We start from the raw sequence: 21781 nt of genomic DNA on the forward strand, positions 1-21781 counted from the left end.
ATTTCACAGCTCTATTCCAAAATATTAAGGACTTAGTATCATAGAATTCCAGCTGGGCACAAACCACAATTATCAATTTCTCCTTGATCAATGTTCAAATGGTTGGCGTTACTACCAAATCCAAGTCCCTGATTCAAAACATAGCCACACGTTTGTATGTAGAGCCCAAAAATGTTCTTTAAATGTGCGTACTGATGCGTGACCACAACAGTGATTGGTCCGAATCAACATTTCTATGGCAACCACTCTCTAGTCCACACCTCTACCACTCAAAATTGGAGAATCTGTCAATCTAATGTTTTGAACTTTCACCTTTTGTTGAGGCTTCTGATTGGTCAGTTTATAACGTGGATAACTTGCACTCTATTTGATAGACGACTCAGTAATAGCTTCTCAATAGAAGTATGAGGGATTTTGCCTCCTTGTAACCAGCATGTACTTCCTATTTGGAATAGAGGACAAGGGGTCACTCAGTCCAATTCTCATATACAGTCAAGGCTCTCTGGTGCATCAGGGCTTCAGGAAGTGGATCTCTGGAGAAGGTTTAAATGACCCACAATATTCTTTGATGTCTGGACTAAAATAATTCCATATTGCCAAACGTCAAATAGAAGTTTCTGAACTTTCTTCTGCTTGTAGGTCAGAACTTTTGACCTCACCTTCAGATTGTGTCCAAACAAATCTGCAGTTTTTGGATTTTTTTTTTGTATCTCTGCAAAAGAATAATAGAGTGTAAAAAGTCAGTCATTAAAATAAATCAAATAGTCATAAAAATTACTGAAAATACCTCCCTGTTTTGATGCTAAGGCAAACCTTGCATTACCTTGGAGAGGTGATATTTCTCTTATTTTCATTATTTCCCTCTTTTCTCTTTTTAGTGGTCTTCCTAGTCTGAATTACAAGAACACAGTATAAAAGCATGAAATATTTATGGATTAAGATCCTTGACTGTATATAGAGAACTGGACAGAGATAGTCACCCATAGAAAACAGCTTACTTATTGTTCCAACCAAATGAAGTCAATTTTTCCATAATTGGTTCATTACCATGTTGGAACCAGACGTCCTCTGATTGGTCTGTGTTGGTCCTAGTCTACATTTCGATGGCAACCACTCTCTCCAATCAGTAGTGAGCATGTTAGAAGGCCACACCCCTTAAACTGAAAGCAGGCTTAGGAAAATCTGGTTATCAAACGCTTTGAACATTCGACACAAGGCAAACTGCTTTTATTGAGACGTCTGATTGGTCAGTTTATAACTTGAATGACTTGCACTACAGCAAAAATATGAAAAAAAAATATTATATTATATTATATTATATTATATTATATTATATTATATTATATTATATTATATTATATTATATTATATTATATTATATTATGTTATATTATATTATATCATATTATATTATTCTGACAATTAGAAGGACTGATGTTTATTCCTCAATAAAAATATGGAATTTCTGCTTTTTGAGACCAATTAGAACTTATTTGGAATCCGAGGGGGGAGGTGTCACTCAGTCCAGTTCTTTTCTACAGTCAAAGGTTAAAATAAAGTGTTTGGCCTGAAATACAAGTACAAGTTGATGATATTTCCCCCAATTTCCACACCACTTCTTTGGTTTGGCTCAGTGTCAAGATCACTATCTTCCACTGAAGCCAAACTATTAAACAGCACCAAAGCAGTTTAATAGATGTCATAGTTGGTTGTGTCTAGTCATGCATGCTCTGTTGTTTAAATTTGGTTCTAGATCCAAACAAAGCTTTTTGTATTTTGTTTTATTTTATGTTGCACTTTGAAGAATCACGTTAGGTTTCTTTTACTTTCTGCCACCATCATTTTTTGGGTGTTGTTGTTGAGACATTTCCCTTTGTTTTGAACCCCCTCCTGTGTCATTAAGGTGCCACCTTGCATTTCATCCCCATCCCTTAGTGAGAATCTCAGCTGCCCCCTTAAGGGTGTCTGCAGGTGAGTATGGCTCATTGTAGGTATGGTTTTGCAATGTCATTTCTGCCTGCAGTTACACCTCTGCCCCATCGTGTGGTGCCCTTTTCAGCACCGGTTCTTCCAAATCTAACCATTTCCTCATTTTTCCGAACGGATCGAGAGTGCTAATTAATTAGGCCTTTCCTTGGGGTGCTTAGACCTTTCTGTTCTTTCCGTGTGCTTAAAAACCTCAACATTCACTCCTGTTGCAGGCCTCCTCTCCTCCCGCCTCAGGCCAGATTGTAAGAGTTTACTCTAACTTACACTCTCCTAACACCGCCTTTAACCACCATCAACCGCAGACTACAAGGGGTTGCCTCCGAGATCTAAAAAAAATCTAACATTTTGGGAGCTCAGACACGATTTAAAACACATTTCTTGTGTTGTTTCAACCTCAAACGGGATTCAAGGGAGAAAAGCAGCATAATGATTTGGGTAACCTCCTTAGTGAGTCTAAGGCGGTCCGAGTCTGACAGTAATCTAACCTAATAATCACCTGGCACCGTGCCCACAGGCCTGTTGGACTTGTAGGGTTAATACGGCTAAGGCAGAGGACACAAACATGCTTTATTGTGTGCTTGAACCACTTAACACGGTGGTCACTAACACCAGCGTCTCTCTGTGAGCACAGCTCCCGGTATGAGCCCGCACGGCCGCACAGTCACATGCCCGGCTCTGTTGAGTCACACTCAGTGACACGCCTAACCTTCACAAGCATTTCACCGCTTGATGATTCGCTGAACACTTCTTAACCACATGCCAAAAGGTGGTTAGGTTTTAAACAAAAATCTGTTTTTACAGAGAAAAAGGTACTGTCGGTCTGTTTTTGTTTCTTCTTGAAGCAGAAGGTTTGTGTTCTCCGCACTCATTTTCTTTGGCATCTCCGCAGGTCATCCGCAAAGGCTGGCTGACCATCAACAACATCAGCATCATGAAGGGAGGAGCTAAGGAGTACTGGTTTGTACTGACGGCCGAGAGCCTCTCCTGGTTCAAGGATGATGAGGTGAGTCGTTGCTCAAGGTTTGATGTTGATTTATTCCCACATCGCCGCCAGCCCACTCGGATTCACAACAAACCAACAACGACCACAAACGTCCATACAGGATCAAAACTCCTCCGAAAGCATCAAGATTAAGAGAAATTCATTAAACGGGGGAAACTACACTCTAAAAACTCCACAATTAAAAGTATAACCCACCTTGGGTTGTTTTTTCTTTTTTTCTAGGTTTAAAACTTTTTACTGGGTAATTTTAATTCAGAAAGAAAAAAACTTAAATTGGATTAAAATAAAACAACTATAAATCCCCCCCAAAAATTCAAATTAACCCAAAATTAATGGATTGAAGTAATAACCCAAGTGTTTTAAAAGTGTAGCTGGATGAAAAGACAAATCTACCTCTCCTCTTTGAATAACTAACTTCTGTGGAGGTTGAGGATTTTTCTCCTCCGAGACAGGCACTCATGGTCCAGACTGAAGGGACCCGTGTCTCAGTGGTGAAATGACGCTAGCATCATAAGCTAATAAAGACTAACGTATTAAGCAAACAATCCAGAGTGAAATGTTCATTGTGAATCCATCACCAGGACAGAGTTCGCTAGATTCAATGTCAATTGCACTAAACCACTGTTGTCTAACTTCCAGGTCCACTGGAAAGTTGTACAAGACACGAGGCATGCTAAAGCTAACGCAATAACCTTTACAGAATCAAAGATGGGCGTGGCTTTTACACTGGAGCTCAGAGCGTGGTGACGTCAAACTTCTGAAATGACGTGGAACTTACACCAGTTGACCAATCACAAAATTCAACTGTAATACCTCGTTTCAACCTGTAGAGGGCAGCACACAAGCGGTTTTAGATGATCATTTCAGGAATTTAACAAGTTTATTTTAAGTTGTCAAAAATGCAGCAATGATCAACAGACAGCACTTTTCAAGCCCCATTTATAGAGGTCAACAGGCAAAAAAAGTTGATTTAGGGTTTGGTAACCCTTTAACAATGAGAGAGAAGGAAGTAGTCATTAGCTGTGAAATCTTCTGACTTCTGATTGGTTAGTTTAGAATCTTGTTGGACTTCTTATTGTTTTATCACATGAAATTTATTGTTTTGAATTCAAGTTTCTCAATTTTTTTTTTTTTTTTTTAGAATTGACATTTTTGCTTGTAACATTCAATCAAAATGATTATTTTTCCTTTTTTTTAAGCCAGATTTATTTACATTTCAGTGATGTGAGAAAATAATTTGGCATTGTTGACCAGTTCACAGCATAAGTGCTTAACCAGCTTAAGATAAATAAAGAGGAAAATTGACATTTAGAACAGAAATGTATACTTCTGAACTAGTTTCAGTTTTTGGAAGTTTTTAGTCATTTGTTGGAGCAGCAACATCAGAGCCAAAACGAGAAACTATTGTTAGAAAAATTCCAAGGAAGATTGAGATAATGCCATATTGAATTAGCATTTTATTATTTATTTTTTGCTAGTTTATTCTCTATGAACCATTTCTTTTGTCTTGGCAAATTTTTATTTTAACTTATTTCAAATACTATAAAAAATACTCGCACAACTGCATATTTTAAGCTCTTAAAATAATAATAATAAAAAACGAAGAATTAAATTTTAATTTATAGACGATACAGAGATTTCTCTTGAATGTTCCAGTTTTTTGCAATCTTTATTTCTGCACTTATACAGTCAATTCGAAACAACAAAGCATTTGTGATTCCAGTTGAGTCAACAGGATGCAGGTTTGCTGTAGCGCTCCGTTTTGTTTATCTGCCTGTCTGTGCCTGCTGTACAGGTTGGAGGATATTCTGCACAGCAAGTGTAGATAGGCAGACACACTGCAACTTTCAGCTCCTTTCTCCTGCAAGAGTTTCAGCAGAGAACATTGAGGCCCAACCGCACACCATCAACTAGGCTGTTTCTGGACATTGTTTGCCGCTGCATCATCAGCATGATGAAGCAGTTTGCTCCACCATTCCCATATGTGACGAGTTTGGCAAGGAGTCCCATTTTCAGAGTTCTCTCCCAGTTTTTTCTCCCCTTTTGTCTCGGCTTTCCCTCTTTTTTTTTTTTCCCCCACCTCTTTCCACTGGGGAGTCTTAGGCATCCGCTTCTTCTTTTTGCAAATGTGGAACAGACCCAGAGCTCCCAGCCCCAACGTTCGCCCAAAAATACACGAGAGAGCACATTCAGACGTCCGTGCGGTCGCAAATTACAGACTTTGTGCATCTACTCCCCGAACTTTCTACAGTTGCATAGTTTGTGCGCGCGCACAGATGCGCTCTCTCCTCCCTCCCTTAATGTGGCTGGCAGTTGCTTTGGAACTTTGGATCTCGCATTCTTGGCAGAAAAATCACAGGGTTTTTAATCCAAACATCAGCCTCCAGTACTCTGGCGGAGACAAACACTTGTATTAGACATCAATACAACTCCCCTCCGATTCTACTCCTAGTTTCACATCAACTCTAAAAAAGGTCAAAGTTCCTCTGTGGTGAAGCTATGTTGCATATTTGGTTATAAAAGCGTAAAGAACAGTTGTTAGTACTCAACGCCCATTGAAAGAGCTGCTTGGGGTGTATTTTCAAACTCTGCTTGATTGATTGGCCCTTCGTTCCTTTGGCTCGTGTTTGATGCTTTGCAGCCACATTGGCTCCTCCCCCTTCCAGCGGACCACATCTTCATCAGAGCGCGAGCAGCCTGCACACTTACTCATTCATGCTATTAATTATGTGAGCTCACTGCTTTGTGAGTTCCCCAGCTGCCTTTGGGCTCAACGGGTCGATCCCGATGGTCAGATTAGTTTGAAAACCCGGTGACATGTTTATTCTGTAAAGGTCGGAAAGGGAAAGAGTGCACGCACAGAAAGGTGGAAGTGTTAAAAAATGCATCTTTCAGAGAGACGGACAGACAGACGGACGGACAGAGGAGAGTCCGGGCCCAGTCTAACCAATGTGCAGACTACTGTACACCAGTATGACAATGAACAGGTAGTCTGAACACTGGGTGGACGGAGCCGGAATGGAGAGCCAGGCCTTTCGTGCTGCTTTCCAGATGATCTTGGCGCGGGTCGTCTCTTTCGCCTCTCGTCCACTCTGGCAGCAAAAGGATCCCATCTATGGAAAACCCCCGGCGTCCTCCGACCGTCCCCCCTTTTCCCGCCGTCGCCGCACCTTTCTCGGAGTGTTTATTTGTGCGTCGGAGCCCTGGCTCCCATCGCGCTCCGCTTCGGTCACGCCGGCCACGAAGAGTATCCAGCCTTGACGTGGCATATTCGCTCAGACGACCGGGACACACTGGCTGCGCATTCAGGGAGGGGATATTACAAAAAAGAGGGAAAGAGAGAGACGGCAGAGAGGGGTGGGGGGAGTCTGGGAGAAAGGGGGAGGAAGAGGGAGGGGACGGCGGTGACCATATATGGACAGGAGTGACCCCTTTGGGGAATCGCACCGAGTTTTGCAGCTTTTCGTCCGATTCTTACCTGCACCCGTCAACCTTTGAGTTCCCAAAAGCGTCCCGGCAGATGCGGACCTTCTTCGGGGTTCTGCAGATCCGCTTCAGGGTCTGGGTCCTGGAGCCGCCGTCTCTTTAACTTCTCCCTCCTTTCCCTGCTGCTCTGTGTGCTGCTAAGCACTACCAGATGTTGAGTTTTAACGCCAGGCTGTCATTTAATCTCCCTCCTTGAAAAAAGGAAAAAAAAAATCAGGCAGGAAGTGGGCCCCTCTGGAATGGAAAGAAAAAATATTGAAAAAATATTGAGGGGGTGGGATGAAGGAAAAAAAATGACAGCGTTAAGAAAGATAGGCTGGGATGAAGTGTGAAGTTCAGAGCCAAAGTGAGGGGGGGGGGGTTGTCGCCGGCCGCTCTTTTTAGTGGCGGCGCCTCATCTGGACCTCCGGGGCTTTAACATGGGAGAGTGTCCCCACCGCCACCGCCACAACACCAGCCGTTTGCTACCAGCCCGAACTGTGAAGAACGACTGCGCCTTGACCCACGCCGTAATGACTTCCACATGTGCTCCCATTCTCTTTCTCCGGCTCCCCTTCCCCACCCTTACCTCCCACTCTCCCCCCATTCCACCTCCCTTCTGTCTTTTCCCCTTTTCTTTTCTCCAAGTGTACCCAGAGTTTCAAAATCTGACCGCTCCTTTTACATGACTTAAAAAAAAAAATCCCTCAAAAGACGCTGACCTCTGACCTCCACAGGAGAAAGAGAAGAAGTACATGCTGCCGCTGGACAACCTGAAGGTCCGCGACGTGGAGAAAAGTTTCATGTCAAGCAAGCACATATTCTGCATCTTCAACACAGAGTCCAGGTTTGCTGAAAACATCTTTCTCTTTCTTTTTTTTACCAATTTCTCCATAAATCTGTGAAGAGAAGCAGCAGTTCCAGGTTACGCAAAGAGCAAAATATGTCTCAGGGTTATGTGTCACACACCATATGTGAGCCCGCATATATTAGAAGTGAATGCACAAGCAGAAAGTAGCACGGATTGTTATCCTCACGACGCGGTTATAACCCGCTGGTGATAATGATGAAAAGAAAACAAGGCGTCCCGAGCGGGCCCTAATGTATTCACGCCGCGCTGAATCAGAGCAGGAATGTTAAATGTCATGCCTGAACTTTGAGTAATTGTTGCAACGTGTCCGTTTCTTCTCCCATAACATCTTGGGGGGGTTGAGGGAAAATGTGAAACAGCAGCATATGCGGACTTAAAGTGATGATAAAAAATACCTATAAGAGCACCCAAAAAATGTAAAAATCGAGCTTTACTTTGCACGTTATTTATAGTTTTATTTAACTTCAAATCAAATCTTTATTTGATATCTTTAAAAACAGTTTTGATCTATTTTCAAAGCATTCCCAGTGTTTTTTTTTTAATTATGAATATGTCATTCTCTGGGGAGGGGTGAAATACGAAGAGCAAATGTAAATCAGTTTAATCTTTCAATCATTTTTGTTATTTTTTAACACATTTTAGATGAAGCTCACATACATTTGATTCTTAAAAAATTTGCAGTTTGAGACAAAATACTTCAATCTTTATTTTTTTTACCAGCATTTCATTGATTTCATGTTTACTCAAAAAAATAACCTAAATGAAACCTCCACTTTTTAATTTTTTTTTATAATCAAACTTTTCGGATCAGGACATTATGCAGTGTTTGGTCTATTGTGACAGATTTTTCTGATTTTTTTCCTTTTTTTCATTCCTCGATTGCTCACTTCCACTGTTTAGGAATGTTTATAAGGACAACCGCACTTTGGAGTTGGCCTGTGACTCTCAGGATGACGTGGACAGCTGGAAGTCATCTCTCCTCCGTGCCGGGGTCTACCCCGAGAAGACCACCACGGTTTGTGATCACGCCGCTCCGACTGATCCAAACACGTCCCTTTGCATTCCCACAATTCCAGCTCCAATTTGACAGGAAAACATTTTCACAAACGCCTGTCTCAGGGTCTGCAACTTCAGACTTTACCCTTCCATCCATTGTGGCTCTCTGGTTAAAGAAAAAGAAAACGTTTTTTCATTTTAAAGAGTTCCACATTTTTTTGGACTACACTGAACAAAGTGAAAAGTTTGAATCAATTAACACAAATTCTGTAATTTGATATTTTTAAAATGTATAGTTTTCATCAAATTAAAAATGTAAGTTGATGGTTTACTTAACTTAAAAAATTAATTTGATAAAGCTAATTTAAAAGCAAAAAATTACAGAACTTTTGTCAATTAATCCAACGTTTCACTTTTTACAGTGTAAAAGACGCATTAAGTGAAAACATTTGGAAAAATGAACCTTCATACATACAGGCTTCTGACTACATTACCCATAATGCTCTAACAATCCATCAAGCCATGTAGCCTTATAGATTACCACAATCATACTAGAGCACAACCAGAATTCCTACATTAAGTGCACTGGATTGTGAGGCAAATATTCTATTTTTGAAATAAAAAAAAAAGATTTGAGTTAGTTTAGTTTACGAATTTAAGTAAACAAAAATAAACTGTATATAACGGGTTTTTTTCCCTGTTGCCCACTACTTTATTTGCTGCAGTGAGAGGATCCTATGTGGCACAGGATGTCTTATTTTGAAAGGGAGTCGTGAAACTTTGTCAAAAGTTATAAACTATTCCTTTTTTTTTTAAATGCTTTTTTGTATGTTTCTATTCTATTTTTGACACACTAAAAAAGGTTTGTTTTATATTTATGTTTTATAAATGACAGACAAATCTTCCCTTTTTCCTGCTAAAATAAATGAACACATTTTTCCTCTGTTTGCGTGCAGGTGGAGAGTGAATCCACCACCACCACCTCAGATAATTTCTCCATGGACCCTCAGCTGGAGCGGAAAGTGGAAACCATTCGCAACCTGGTGGACTCGTACATGGCCATCGTCAACAAATGCGTTCGGGACCTTATTCCCAAGACCATCATGCACCTGATGATCAACAATGTAAGACCAAAAAAAAAAGCTTCTGTCAGTGCATCATGATCTACTGTCAAAGTCATAATTAATATGATTTAAAGGGCTTTTCAGAACACTCAAGGTCACAAATGAGATTATTAATTGAACGCTTCTTCAAACAAATGAGTTTAGCTTTAAATTCTGCAGTTGAGTCAATATTCTGAATAGGAGGGAACTTGTCTTGTGGTTCCAAAGTTTTGGGGCAGAATGTGGAAAATCTCTGCCCCCCGTGGTGCGGATGGTATAGTCTGGTGAGTGGAGGAAGAGAATCCGAGGGAAAAATTGTGAAAATTTGGAGGAGAGTTGAAAAGTTGAAGGGACAAAGCTACTGATGGCTTTCAAAATGAGTGTAAGGATTTTATACTTAATTTTTTTAATCTTAAACTAGTTTATAAGACATGCTGCTGTTGTTGAGAACTTCCATTTTCCAAAACTCAACTGGGCCTGTTTATTACGTTTGGTCATTTTTTGGGTGATTTTATTGTGATTTTTGTGTGAGTGTGTGGCCCTGCAAGAGACCGGCGACTAGTTTTGGGTGTACCCCATCTTCACCCAACAGTTTCTGGGTTGGTTTCAGTGACCCCCTTGACCCTAAAAGGGAGACAGCGGGTTCAGAAAAGGAATGGGTAGATGCAAAAGCAAAAATAATAACAAAAAAAGGCAAACATTCCACTGAAATTGCTAATGTATTTATTCTGATTAAATTGATAAATTAAAATGTAAAATATGTTGCAGAAAAAGCTTTTAAAACCACATCAAACTTGTGCAAAAATACATTTTGTGGATCAATTTCAGAACAGAGCAATCAGATCAGATGTGACTAACAGTAAAAAAGTATTTAGCTGCGACCAGTTCTTCAGTTTGTCCCACCTAAAACGATGAGAGAGGTCTGTGTTGTTCTTTATAGCTCAAGGGTTCAAAACTTTGTGCAATGAGGTGGTGAGATGTAAATGTGTGAGGGTCAACTGCTCAGCCAGCATTCCTTAAACCCTTAATAATTTCAATGCAACTAAACTCTTTAATGTTTTTTTTTTTCCTTTTGCAATGGGATACTTTTTGATTTACATTTAACACAATTACATCTAAATACATGTTTCCGAATTGACTGTGAATTTCTGATTTGAATGCCAGAGAGAAAATAAAGAAGAAGTATGGGGTGTCGTTTGTAAAGTTACACAGTCAAAAATGATCAGCAAATTAAAAAAAATGTTTCAAATGCATATTTTTACCTGTTAATTAATGTATTTATAAATGTTACATCATCTAACTAAATATTTACAGTAGCTAGAAAGCTAAATGTTCAATTAATATTTAGATCTGACCCACATATTTATGTTCAAAACATTTTTACATTTTTTAACTTTATAGTTATATTTGTTAAATAAATATTAAAGTCCAAATTAAATATTAAGCTTAGGGTTAAATATTTAGCCTTTTACCTAAATATTTAGCTAATATGCTGCTGATGTTGAACCTTTATTTATCAGGTAGGTCGATTGAGAACAATTTCTCATTTAAAACGACGATCTGAGTACGGATCAGCAATACAGAAGCAGCACAAGGGTGCAATACGTTACATAAAACATAACATCTACTCACATTAATACTTTAAATATTGACAATAAATTCTCTACAGGAGGCACCGTTAATGATTACAATAACAAGACCCATAAAAAAAAGTTAAAAACAAATGGAGTCATCATATGCAAATGAACTCACCAATAAGCAGAAGGAGACTATCAAAATAAAAGCTGGATTTTGCTGAAACATAACCTTTTGTCAACAATAAATCTGGGTACAGATGAAATGTTACACATTATTTAGTGTAAAATGTTCACTTTAAGGTCTAAATTTAAATAGTTTGAACAGGGAAATGTTAATATTTTATTTTTTAATCCTTCAAAAATAACTAAAAATCCCTATATAACTTCCTCACTGGTTCACTTTTAGAAGGATCAATGTCAGAAATAAAATTTTTTTTAGTAAGAATTTATAAGCTAGAATCACATTTAAAAGTTAAAGAAATGTATTTTATATAACTTATTTTTATTGAATGTGCTTATTTATTAATCATCCCATTTCTAGTAGAAAGAAATGAGGCAAAGTCTAGTGTGCATTCACTCTATAATAGAACTCTTGAACAGACGATACTTAAGTGTTTCACTGGAGCATTCCATTGTTCCAGAAGAACGGGGGGAGACAAAGCACTTTCACATGATGAGCACTTTGGGTTGTTTTTTTTTATGAAATAGTTAATTAACGTGAAATTTATTTTAGACACTTTTATTAGATGTTCAGCTCAGGGCCCTTGTTTGTTAGGGGCCCCAGGCGATCGCCTATCTTTGCCTAATGGTAAGTCCGCCCCTGACTTTTGATCACAGGAAGTAAAAAGTTCTCTGCATCTCGTTTTGCCCTTAAGGCTCTAAAGGTCAAAGCCACAGATTGTCAACAGCCTATAATGTTATTTATTTAGCTAATCACAAACAAGAAATCCTGGTTCTTAGAGAGTTCTTGGAGCTGGAAATTATTGCTTTTTTAATTGGGTCAGTGGAAAATTAATGTGGGCCAGATTTGGCCACACTTTGGACATGCCTGTTGTAGATACAGTTCAACTGTGAAAGATGGAATGTCAAAACAATCCATGAAATCCCATTGTAGGATTTATATAAAAACATTTTTGCTCTATTTTATGCGCTGAGACTTCTTTTTATCAGTCAATCTTCAGTCATCAGACGTGCTATAAACATCAACAACTTTAACCTCTTAAGGCTAATATTTAAGCTAGCCCTAAAATTAATCACAAAAAACGACACATTTTGAGCAAAATGGTTTTATTTCTAAATATTGTGTGCATAATGATTAAAAAATGATGCCAAAAAAGTATTCATAATCATATTATTTTGAAGTTTTGAAGTCAATTCATGCTCAAATTGAAGGAAAATACTTTTGTACACATAATAAATGTGTCTTTGTGATTCCTCACTGTCACCAGGTGAAGGACTTCATCAATGCAGAGCTGCTGGCTCAGCTGTACTCTGCAGGGGACCAGAACACCCTGATGGACGAGTCCCAGGAGCAGGCCCAGAGGAGGGACGAGGTGCTGCGGACCCACCAGGCCTTGAAGGAGGCCCTGTCCATCATTGGTGACATCTCCACCTCCACCATCAGCGTGCCCTTGCCTCCACCTGTTGACACCTCTTGGATGGGAGGAGCCGGGGGCCGCAGGTGATTAAAATAAAATTCTAAAAAGATAAAAGTGGCAGCAAAACAAATCAAATTGTTGCCTACTTATTTATGACTATTTTTTTCCACTTTTTAGGTCCCCCCCACCCAGTCCCACTGCCCCCAGAAGGATGTCAGCAGGCCAGCGCCCAGCCCCTCGAGGGGCCCCTCCACCACCCAACCGCCCAGGACCCTTAGGGCCCTTCAATAACAGCGCCGACAGCCCTCAGGCTCCCAGCCGCCCAAACAGGGCCCCACCTAGCATCCCTAGGTGAGTAATGAAGCTTAAATGGAAAAACACAATTTGCATATTTATTTTTTTATGTTTATTTTGGTTTTTACTTCTTAAAATCGGTCATGACACGTTTATGCTTAAAAAAGTCATGAGCATGGAGTCCGATTTGCTTTTAAGCCTTTAACACCCAAGCTTCAATGTTTTATGTTTTTTGATTTTCTGTAATTTATTGTCTTCTTCACAATCTATTAGAATTACATTGATCGTGATAGTAGTTGAAAAGTTAAAGTATGCTAGAGATTTTATGTTTAAGCGTCTCAGGTGTTAAAGAGTTAAAATCCATGGCACCAGATAGTCTCACACTATATAGATTTTTTTAGAAGTAAGGCTATGGTCACATGTACAAAAATGCCACCATATGACAAACTAAACATAAGTTTTCAGCAAATTTGGCAGGGATGGTTTGGGAAGCGGCAGTTGCATGTTTACACGCCACATGGTGACCACGGAGGTTTTAAGAGAAATTTCAAATTTTATAATGACCAGATGAATTTTCTCTAAAAGTGGATATCGATCAGCGGCTTCCCGGCACATTTTGAGTTTAGTGACTGGCGGGGAAGATGCCATTTTAAATTCAGGGGACACCTGGCCGGCCATAGGGCAGATCGACGGCCTGCCGGCAGCAGCTTTGATTGGACAATGTGTAAACGCCTTTGGTAGCTGAGAGGTAAATAAAAAGCGGACAATTCTGCTCGCTTGACGACCGCGTGAGACTGCCGCCATCTACATTATGACCACGCTAACGATAAAAAAAAAAATCGGACAGCGGCATGAAATCTTCTCATCCCGCGGTGGCAGTTGTATTGTAGCCTTTAGATGGGGAGAAGGGGTCCTCCATAGCTCCGGCCCTGGACCACTGACAACGTTTGTTATCTCTCACAAAAATAACACCTGGAACAAAAAAAAAATTGATCCTAGGTGCAACTTTTCAGTGGTAGAGACTCTAGAGCACATGTGTCAAAGTCAAGGCCCAGGGGCCAGATCGGGCCCTCCGGGTAATTATATCCAGCCCTCCAGATCATTTTATTTTATTGTTATTAATGGCCAGATGTTATCTTGCGCTCATTTCTAACTTGTATAATGTTCACTAAATATATTTGATGGAGAGTAAAATATTGAAAGTTGTTTAAGGTTTAAGTTTATTTATTCTGGAATAATATTCCCGCCTTTTTATTATACATATTTATGTTAAAAAATTACGGTTTTTAAGTTTTTAAAAATAAGCATTCTGCTAGCTTTTTGGACTATTCTTGCATTTAGATTTTTGGGCTAGTTATTGTTTAGCTAATATTTCAGCAACATGGTAGCTATTTGGGCTAATTTAGACTTTTTTTGTTTGTTTGTTTTTTAGGTTGTTTTTGGGGTTTAGCTAATATTTTACTACATGCTAGCTGTTTTTTTTAATTTAGGCTTTTTTAGTTTTTGAGGCTGTTTTGGAGTTTAGCAAATATTTCAGCTACGTGATAGCTGTTTTGGCTAATTTTGGCTTTTCAGTTTTTAGGCTATTTTGAATTTTTGCTATTTTTTCAGCTACATGCTAGCTGTTTTGGCTAACCAAGGTTTTTAAGTTTTTAGGCTAATTTGGCATTTATCTAACATTTTAGCTGGCTTTCATCTTCAGGCATTTTCAGCTATTAGCTTCAGCAGCTTAATTCAGCTTACACCATTCACACTACCCTTAACACAGGTAATGCTACACATCTAGTTCATAATCATGTTTAAAAGTTACGGTTTTAAAGTTTTAAAAATTTAGTTTTAGAGTGTTCAATAAATGTCTATCCTGTTTGGCCCGCGACCTAAGATGTTTTTTTGATTTTTGGATGTGTGATTGAGTTTGACACCCCTGCTCTAGAGTCTATAATGATAAACATGTTTGGGGGGAAATTATAAGTAATTTATGAAAATGACCTTCTTTTTATGAAGATTTGTTTGTTATCAACCTCAAGGAGCAGATAGTAGATGCGATAGGAAACACTTCTTTTTTTTAAATCAAATATGTTGTCTTAGTTTTTTACTAGCATTTATGGAAAAAGTTGCATTAGTATTTTATAGATTTTTTCTTGTGAGTCAAAAATGACAGTGATACACTTTTTCTAATTGAACTATTTGTAAATGTCTTCCTCCTCAGTCGGCGGCCTCCTCCGTCTCCAACAAGACAAGCCCCCCCATAATCAGCTGAGGGGGTGCCTCGTACCCTCATCTGCCCCATGCCACCCCCCCACCCCTCTTTGCTGTCCTGGTCTCTCCTTAGTGCACACACTGAAGTCTTTGACCCCCTTCTGAACCTCAGTCCCCCCGGCAGGTGACGACGTCCATATATCTACGTACAGTATGGTACTTGTCTTGTGGTGTATGTGTATGTGTGCTTGTTGCTCGCCTGTGATCCAGGTTTGCTTAGCAGCTCCATCACCCAGTATCAATCCTGCCCCCCCCCACCACCACCACCTTACAATATCCTGCAACCACATAGCTGCTACATCAATAAAAAAAAAAAGAAAAAAAACAGCTCAGCAGTCATACGGTCATCCAGAATGCAGCATGGCACATACGCTGCTTTTATTGCATGGGAGTGCGTGTACGTGAGGTGTGCTTGTGTGCGTAAGAAGGAGAGACTAATTTGCCTATATGTAGGCTGAGTTTGATTTAGCAAAGCATTAAGCTGCTGTTTAATGCCCCCTCTCTTCCTCCTAAGTGTTTCTCATCAGCCTGGTGTTCAACTAGCAGCAGGAGTCGTATCTTATAGTGTAAGCGTGAACATGCGTTTTTCTGTGCGTGGGCGTGTGTGAGAACTCACGTGTATGTGCCGTTTGTCTGCACGTTTGTGGTTATTATTATTACTCATTTTTCTTTTTTAGTTTCATTTGTTTTCATGCCGTTCAAACGACCCCTCCCTCCCTCCTGGAAGGACAGGCGGGGAGGGAGTTGAAATATAACGTTTGTGAGTTGTTCCTGTGTTGTAGTAGCGGCCATACACACATAGCAAGGCTGAGGAGCACCTTCCAGTATTCTCAGTGTGGAAAACAGCCTCACCGATGCGTTGAACCTCGTCCACCTGTGCTGTATCGATGGTCAAACCGTGACCCCCTACGGCCTTAAACTCCGATTCAGATGCTGACTTGTGGGACGAACGGGACTGGGGCTCGCACTTAGAAGCTTGTTACCCAGTGTAAAAGCTAAATTTATTTCCCATAATAACTAAGAAATGAAAAAAAAGGCTTTAATATATTGTAACTATTCATTTCCCTCAGGTTTGAAACCTCCTTTCCTGTCTGGTCTCACCTCCGTCTCCTCGATCACGGCAGCCAGTTAGTCAGTGCCTGCATCAGAACTTGAGGTTGTATCGTCAATGTTTAAGTGCTTCTCTGTCGATTTGTTATTGTGTATGTGAGCCTAAATTGTGTTCTTATGTATATAGGTAATGATAAGGAGATACTATACTTGTGGATTGTAAACACCTTATTAAGAATCCTAACGCTTAAACTGTTCTCTTTGTCTCTATTCACTACATGCTTTCCAATTTAGACTGCCTTACTGGCAAAAACGACAATTCTTGATTGCCAAAGGTAAATACAGATATAAAAAAAAAAAAAAAAAAAAAAAAAAAAAAAAAAAAGGTTCTGCTGAAAACCAGCAAGAAAATGACTTTATGTTTAGGGCACAATAATGGTAAATTTGGGAAATGTATTAGTTGTTATTTTCTGTGCGTCTGTATCGCTCCTAAATAAACTTCTTCCTCATGATGTTAAACTTTGTCCTCTATTTTAAGTAAATGTGTGAGTGGATTTGCATGAAGAGACTCTTAAATTATTATTTTTTCATGTTTTTAAAAAATTCAGAGCAATAGTGAGAGACATGAGAAGCAGAATTAAAAGAAAAAGTAATTGGTTTGAAGAGTTGTCCCAGCAAATTTGTGTTTATAACATCATAAATCTGATTATTTTTTGAAGTACTTGTTAAAAATGAAAAAATACATGATTTTATTTAATTTAAAAATACTTGTAGCTTTTTATGAAATTTCTATTTTCAAATGAAGCTTCCATTTACACATTTGGACCTTTTTGTGTGGCACTGCTTTAAGCAAGTATGTTATTGACCTCTTAATCTTCTTTGTCCATCATAAAGAACACATTTTGATGTCTTTGGGAATACCCGCTGACCTTTCCGCTAAGCTACTTTGTAGATAGACTTTAAATCAGGGGTCTCAAACTCGCGGCCCACGGGCCATCTGTGGCCCGCAGGATGATAATTTGCGGCCCGCGTCTTCATATGAAAGATTAATGTTAGTGCGGCCCGCGAGGCTGATATGAATGACAGTTGTTATGTGCAGAGCTGAATGAACCAATCACAGTGAGGTATATGACTCTGGAGGCGGGACATCGGCGGGCTGTCCAGTGCTTACTCATTCGTTCATCCAATCAGCTGGGCGGAGGAGGAGCCACGAAGCACCAAACACGATTCGCGTGACAAATTCTCGCGTCCCACGCAGTGAATTTGCTGCTTGCGGCTTGTCAAAAAAAAAGGTGTTTCTCAGCTACCAGCTCCGTCTGGATGTCTCTCTTAGAATTAATACACATATGATGTTGAGGAATATGTTTTTTGACGTGCTGGTTGTTCCTATTGAATCAGAGCTCCTCAAGCTCCGAGCCACAAACCTGTAGCCCGCCCCGCGCGGCGATCCGCTGCTCCCGCCTGTCTAACATGTGATCCTGAGCTTGGCTCGCACCTGCGTGCGCGTGTCTGTGACTTTTAAGGTTCACACACCGACTGTGTCGGCGCGCATTCCAGTCCATGCAAACGCGAGTAGAAGTCCGATATTCTGCTAGGCACGTTTGCATAGAATCTCCATAGAAAGCAGCCTCCGAATGTGCAGTGATGCAGACGGCGCGCGAGCACCCCACACCTCCAATGAATGGAGGACACATAGATCAGATTTATTTATTGTGAGGAGTTCTACAAAAATCTACAAAAAATGAAATCCTTCAAAGATTTTCTCGGTAGGAGGGATTCTCTGTCACTGTAAAGGAGGAGATGTTAATATAGACATTTGAAACTGAATCAAAATAATTAGTTTTCTCTAGTCAGCCAGTCAATATGTGGTTTCTTCAGTAATATGTATCTGTTGTATGGTCATTATTATTATTTTATTACTGATTTATGGAAGTTTTTTAGTTCCACCAGACTGAATTTTTTTAAACTCTGAATTTGTTTAACCTCTGAATTTGTTTAACCCCTGAATTTTTATTCTGAATTTTCTTAACCTCTGATTTTTATTCTGAATTTTCTTAACCTATGAATTTTTATTCTGATTTTTATTCTGAATTTTCTTGACCTCAGAATTTTTTCTGAATTTTTTAACCTCTGAATTTTTATTTTGATTTTTTTTTCAACCCTTGCTTTTAAACAACAAAATTGTATGGTCCCAAAAATATTTTCTCTCTTAAAAAAAATCAGTGTTTTTAATTTCGAGACTTAAAATTTCAATGGGTCAGAAATTCAACATAAAAGAAAATTCAGAGTCTGATGGAACTAAAAAACTTTCATACTGATTTGCCTGCTTTTTAATTCATTGTTTAATATATTTATTTATTTTATTCATTATTCTGTGAAAAAAACAAAGATATTTGAGAACATTGGAATGTTTTATCAGTGTTTTTTTTGTGAAAATCCTGATGCGCCCCGTCCTCACCAAGACTCTTCCTCCAGTGGCCCCCGGCTGAATTGAGTTTGAGACCCCTGCTTTAAATGTTTAGTAAAAGACGTGAGGCTTATTTATTCTTACTTTCATTGAAGTAAAAATGTCAAATTTAACAGTGCCATGACGTTGTTTCCTCTTTTATGTTAGTGATCATTTCAGTTATTGATTGAAAAAGGCTGCAGTGTCCTGAACCCTGACTCTTTAACTCCTTCAGTTCTTTACCAGCAGCAGCATCAACAGCACTTCAGTCAAACTCTTTAAAGTTAGGTGGGAGCGCCCCCTGGTGTTCAAACCCCAAAAACTGTCATGTCACTGTAAATGTGTTAGGAGTGTAACTATTCATTTTACCAATTCGTTTTATGTCATAGTTTGTGGTTGACAATATGATTAATGGTTGATATTGATTCAGCTTGAATGATTCGATCGATTCAATTCACTGACCTAAAATCAAACCAGGACAACTTCAACCAGAGAGACTCAGACATAAATACCTGATATTGAACATCACAGGCAAGGTTTCCTAGATTCCTTGAAGGGAAAATAAAACATGTGTACAAACAAAAAAGTAAACAAGAGTTAATGATTTTTTTTTCATGGTATAAGTCAATTTAACTGGATTTAATTCAATTTGATTCTACCTATGACAGATCAATCTGGTTGGATTGTAGGAAAAGAAAAATAAAGAAATATACATATATATATATATATATATATATATATATGAAGGATTTAGCTACACCGAAGGGAAACATTTATTTACTAAATGATGGCATTTGTCTAATACTAAAATAAAAAGGAAAAAAAAAAAAACATCTGAATAATGTAATTAGTGCTATCCTCATGTATACAGCCCTCAGCCCTTAGCAAAAAGTAGTCTACTGAAGTACTACAAGTATATTTGGTCTGGACTAAAGTGAAGCAGTATATTTGAAGTTTATTTTTTATTTACTATCTATTTATTATAAACATAAAATGCTGCTATTTAACCTGAAGAAGTATCTAATTAGTATACTTCCAAAACTACATGTACATGGTTTATAGTAAACTTGCTAAACTTATACTCCAGTATACTTAATAAAACAAACCTAAAGTGTACTATTTCAATGGTTGCTTTGAAGAAAAAAAAATCAACTTAAATTTTGGAGATCACCAACTTCCACTTCCGGTTTGAAGTGCAGCTCCATCCACGGTTTGTCTGCAGCTACAGCTACAAGGTGAGGTGGGCGGGAACTAAATTAATAGCAGTCATAATTTAATAAAAGGAGTCAAAAATGTATTTTTCATCGTAAATATTAAAGCTCGTAATATTATAAGTATCGTTGGGCTTTCCGAAATGCTAAAGTCATGATTCGCTGACCTCAGTCAACATTTTGTAGCGTTCTCACCGCATACTTCGGGCAGCCAAGGTTCCTGAATCGAGCGTACCCCAGTTAATTCGAATTGCGTCATTACGCAGCTTCCCATTCATTGGCTATCTCAACGTCCATTCAGGGTGACGAAAGCAGTAGCAGGTTGTTGTATACGCAGCAGCGGTTAGCATCACAATGGTGCCGTTAAACATCCGGTTATCACGATAGAGCGGGTGAATTCACGTCGTTAGAGGCCACCGGGTAACAAAGACTTTTAATTTATGTAGTTCGGTGAGGATGTCGGTTCCGTCCGGAGAGGGATGAAGATGACACAATTGTTTCGGCGAAGTGTGTCATTGTGGCTATATATAGCTGTAGTATGTTGGTGAGTTCTTAAACTATTTTTCTTCTTTCTTTCTTTGGTTATTAGCGCTAATAAATAAAAAGGAAAAGACTGACGAACTCTTCCGGTGTTTTATTTGTCTCTTGTCTCCGTTATACCGGCATAGCCATTAAGCTAGCGTTGACGTTATGCTGTGATGTGGCACCTGGAGGCTTGACTTTTGACAAGTCAGACTGTTAGTGATCGGCTCACTGATACGGGTAGTTCAGCCTGTTCTGCTGTAAGATAAAATAGGAAAACATGTTCTTATTTCACGTTTTAGAACAACTTTTATCATCTTCAGATGTTTTCATTTGGTCGTTTTTCCTGTTTACGCTTTAAAGGTTTAGGTGTGAACCAAACCAACAACTATTATAATAACCTGAATGAATTATCACTCAGGATTGCTTATGCTAATATTTATGGTTCCGAAATGTTTGGCAATCTGGGAGTTCCAGCTGTCCTACATTACAAATGCTATAACCTGATTGTTACTAGGATTTGTTCATATAAAAAAGCCTTATATATATATGTAATATATATATTTAAATATAAGCTTCAACCAACATTATATTGACTTTATTCTTTGTTTTTTATCCTGATTTCCACCATTAAATGCACTCATGTTGTTTAGTAAAATAGTAACAATCAATTAATTGATAACAATGCACGACTAATTACCATAACTCAGTTTGTTATATTTATGTATAGATATATATTGTTTTTTTTCCTCTCTTTCTTTCTTTATTTTTATTTAATTGTTTAAAATAATCCAGTTCCAAACCCAGAATAAAATAAATAGTACTTCACAAGAAGCTCACTCAAAAGTTAGGTAATGACATAGGAAGGGTTGCTATGACCTCTTATAATAAACATTTCAACACAAAGTAGACAAAAGTATAATTAATCAATTATGATGTTGACAGTTTTTATTTATTTTCTTTTCTGCTCAAACTTTAAGTTATAAAATGAATAAATAACAAAAATAGAATACACTGCTGATTTCTAATATATTGCAACAATCACAAGAAAAGCTTTCATTTTGTAATCCTGAAAAATCCTCATTCTCTATTTATCATCTATGTTGAATTTTAAGCAATTTGAATGAGTTGTATTGAAAATTTATTTTGAGAATTGATGGTTGGTGATTTTTTTTCTGGTTAAAAGTTCATCAGATAATTTTTCTAAAATTTGGGATGAAATCCAAATGCTAGCATGACTAATCTCAGGTAGAGCGCCATCTTTATAAAGACCAACGCAGTATTTCTTAACATATCATTTCCAAAAATGTAAACACCATAAAATGAAACTTGTCTTTGCTCAACAGTTACACAGTCTACTGTTGGATCCTGTATTTTTTTTTTACTTTTTGGTCTAT

The 21781-nt window shown here is 38.5% G+C and overlaps 2 protein-coding genes across 4 annotated transcripts in view; both read left to right on the forward strand.

Moving 5' to 3' along the window:
• dnm3b (dynamin 3b) overlaps positions 1–16724 on the forward strand; it is a 32034-nt gene extending 15310 nt beyond the window's left edge. For both annotated transcript variants that reach the window (XM_024273243.2, XM_024273242.1), the window contains exons 15-21: positions 2879–2992; positions 7195–7304; positions 8229–8343; positions 9281–9448; positions 12453–12685; positions 12780–12953; positions 15106–16724. In XM_024273243.2, the coding sequence (XP_024129011.1) occupies positions 2879–2992; positions 7195–7304; positions 8229–8343; positions 9281–9448; positions 12453–12685; positions 12780–12953; positions 15106–15148 (957 nt within the window). In that variant the 3' untranslated portion in view covers positions 15149–16724. The remainder of the gene's footprint in view (positions 1–2878; positions 2993–7194; positions 7305–8228; positions 8344–9280; positions 9449–12452; positions 12686–12779; positions 12954–15105) is intronic.
• A 3428-nt stretch (positions 16725–20152) lies between these two features.
• The window catches only part of LOC112147105 (SUN domain-containing ossification factor), a 12882-nt gene continuing 11253 nt past the window's right edge, over positions 20153–21781 (forward strand). For both annotated transcript variants that reach the window (XM_024273240.2, XM_024273241.2), the window contains exon 1: positions 20153–20406. In XM_024273240.2, coding sequence (XP_024129008.1) covers positions 20342–20406 — 65 coding nt within the window. In that variant the 5' untranslated portion in view covers positions 20153–20341. The remainder of the gene's footprint in view (positions 20407–21781) is intronic.

This window comes from Oryzias melastigma, linkage group LG17 (genome assembly GCF_002922805.2).
Source record: "Oryzias melastigma strain HK-1 linkage group LG17, ASM292280v2, whole genome shotgun sequence".
NCBI classification, from domain to species: domain Eukaryota; kingdom Metazoa; phylum Chordata; class Actinopteri; order Beloniformes; family Adrianichthyidae; genus Oryzias; species Oryzias melastigma.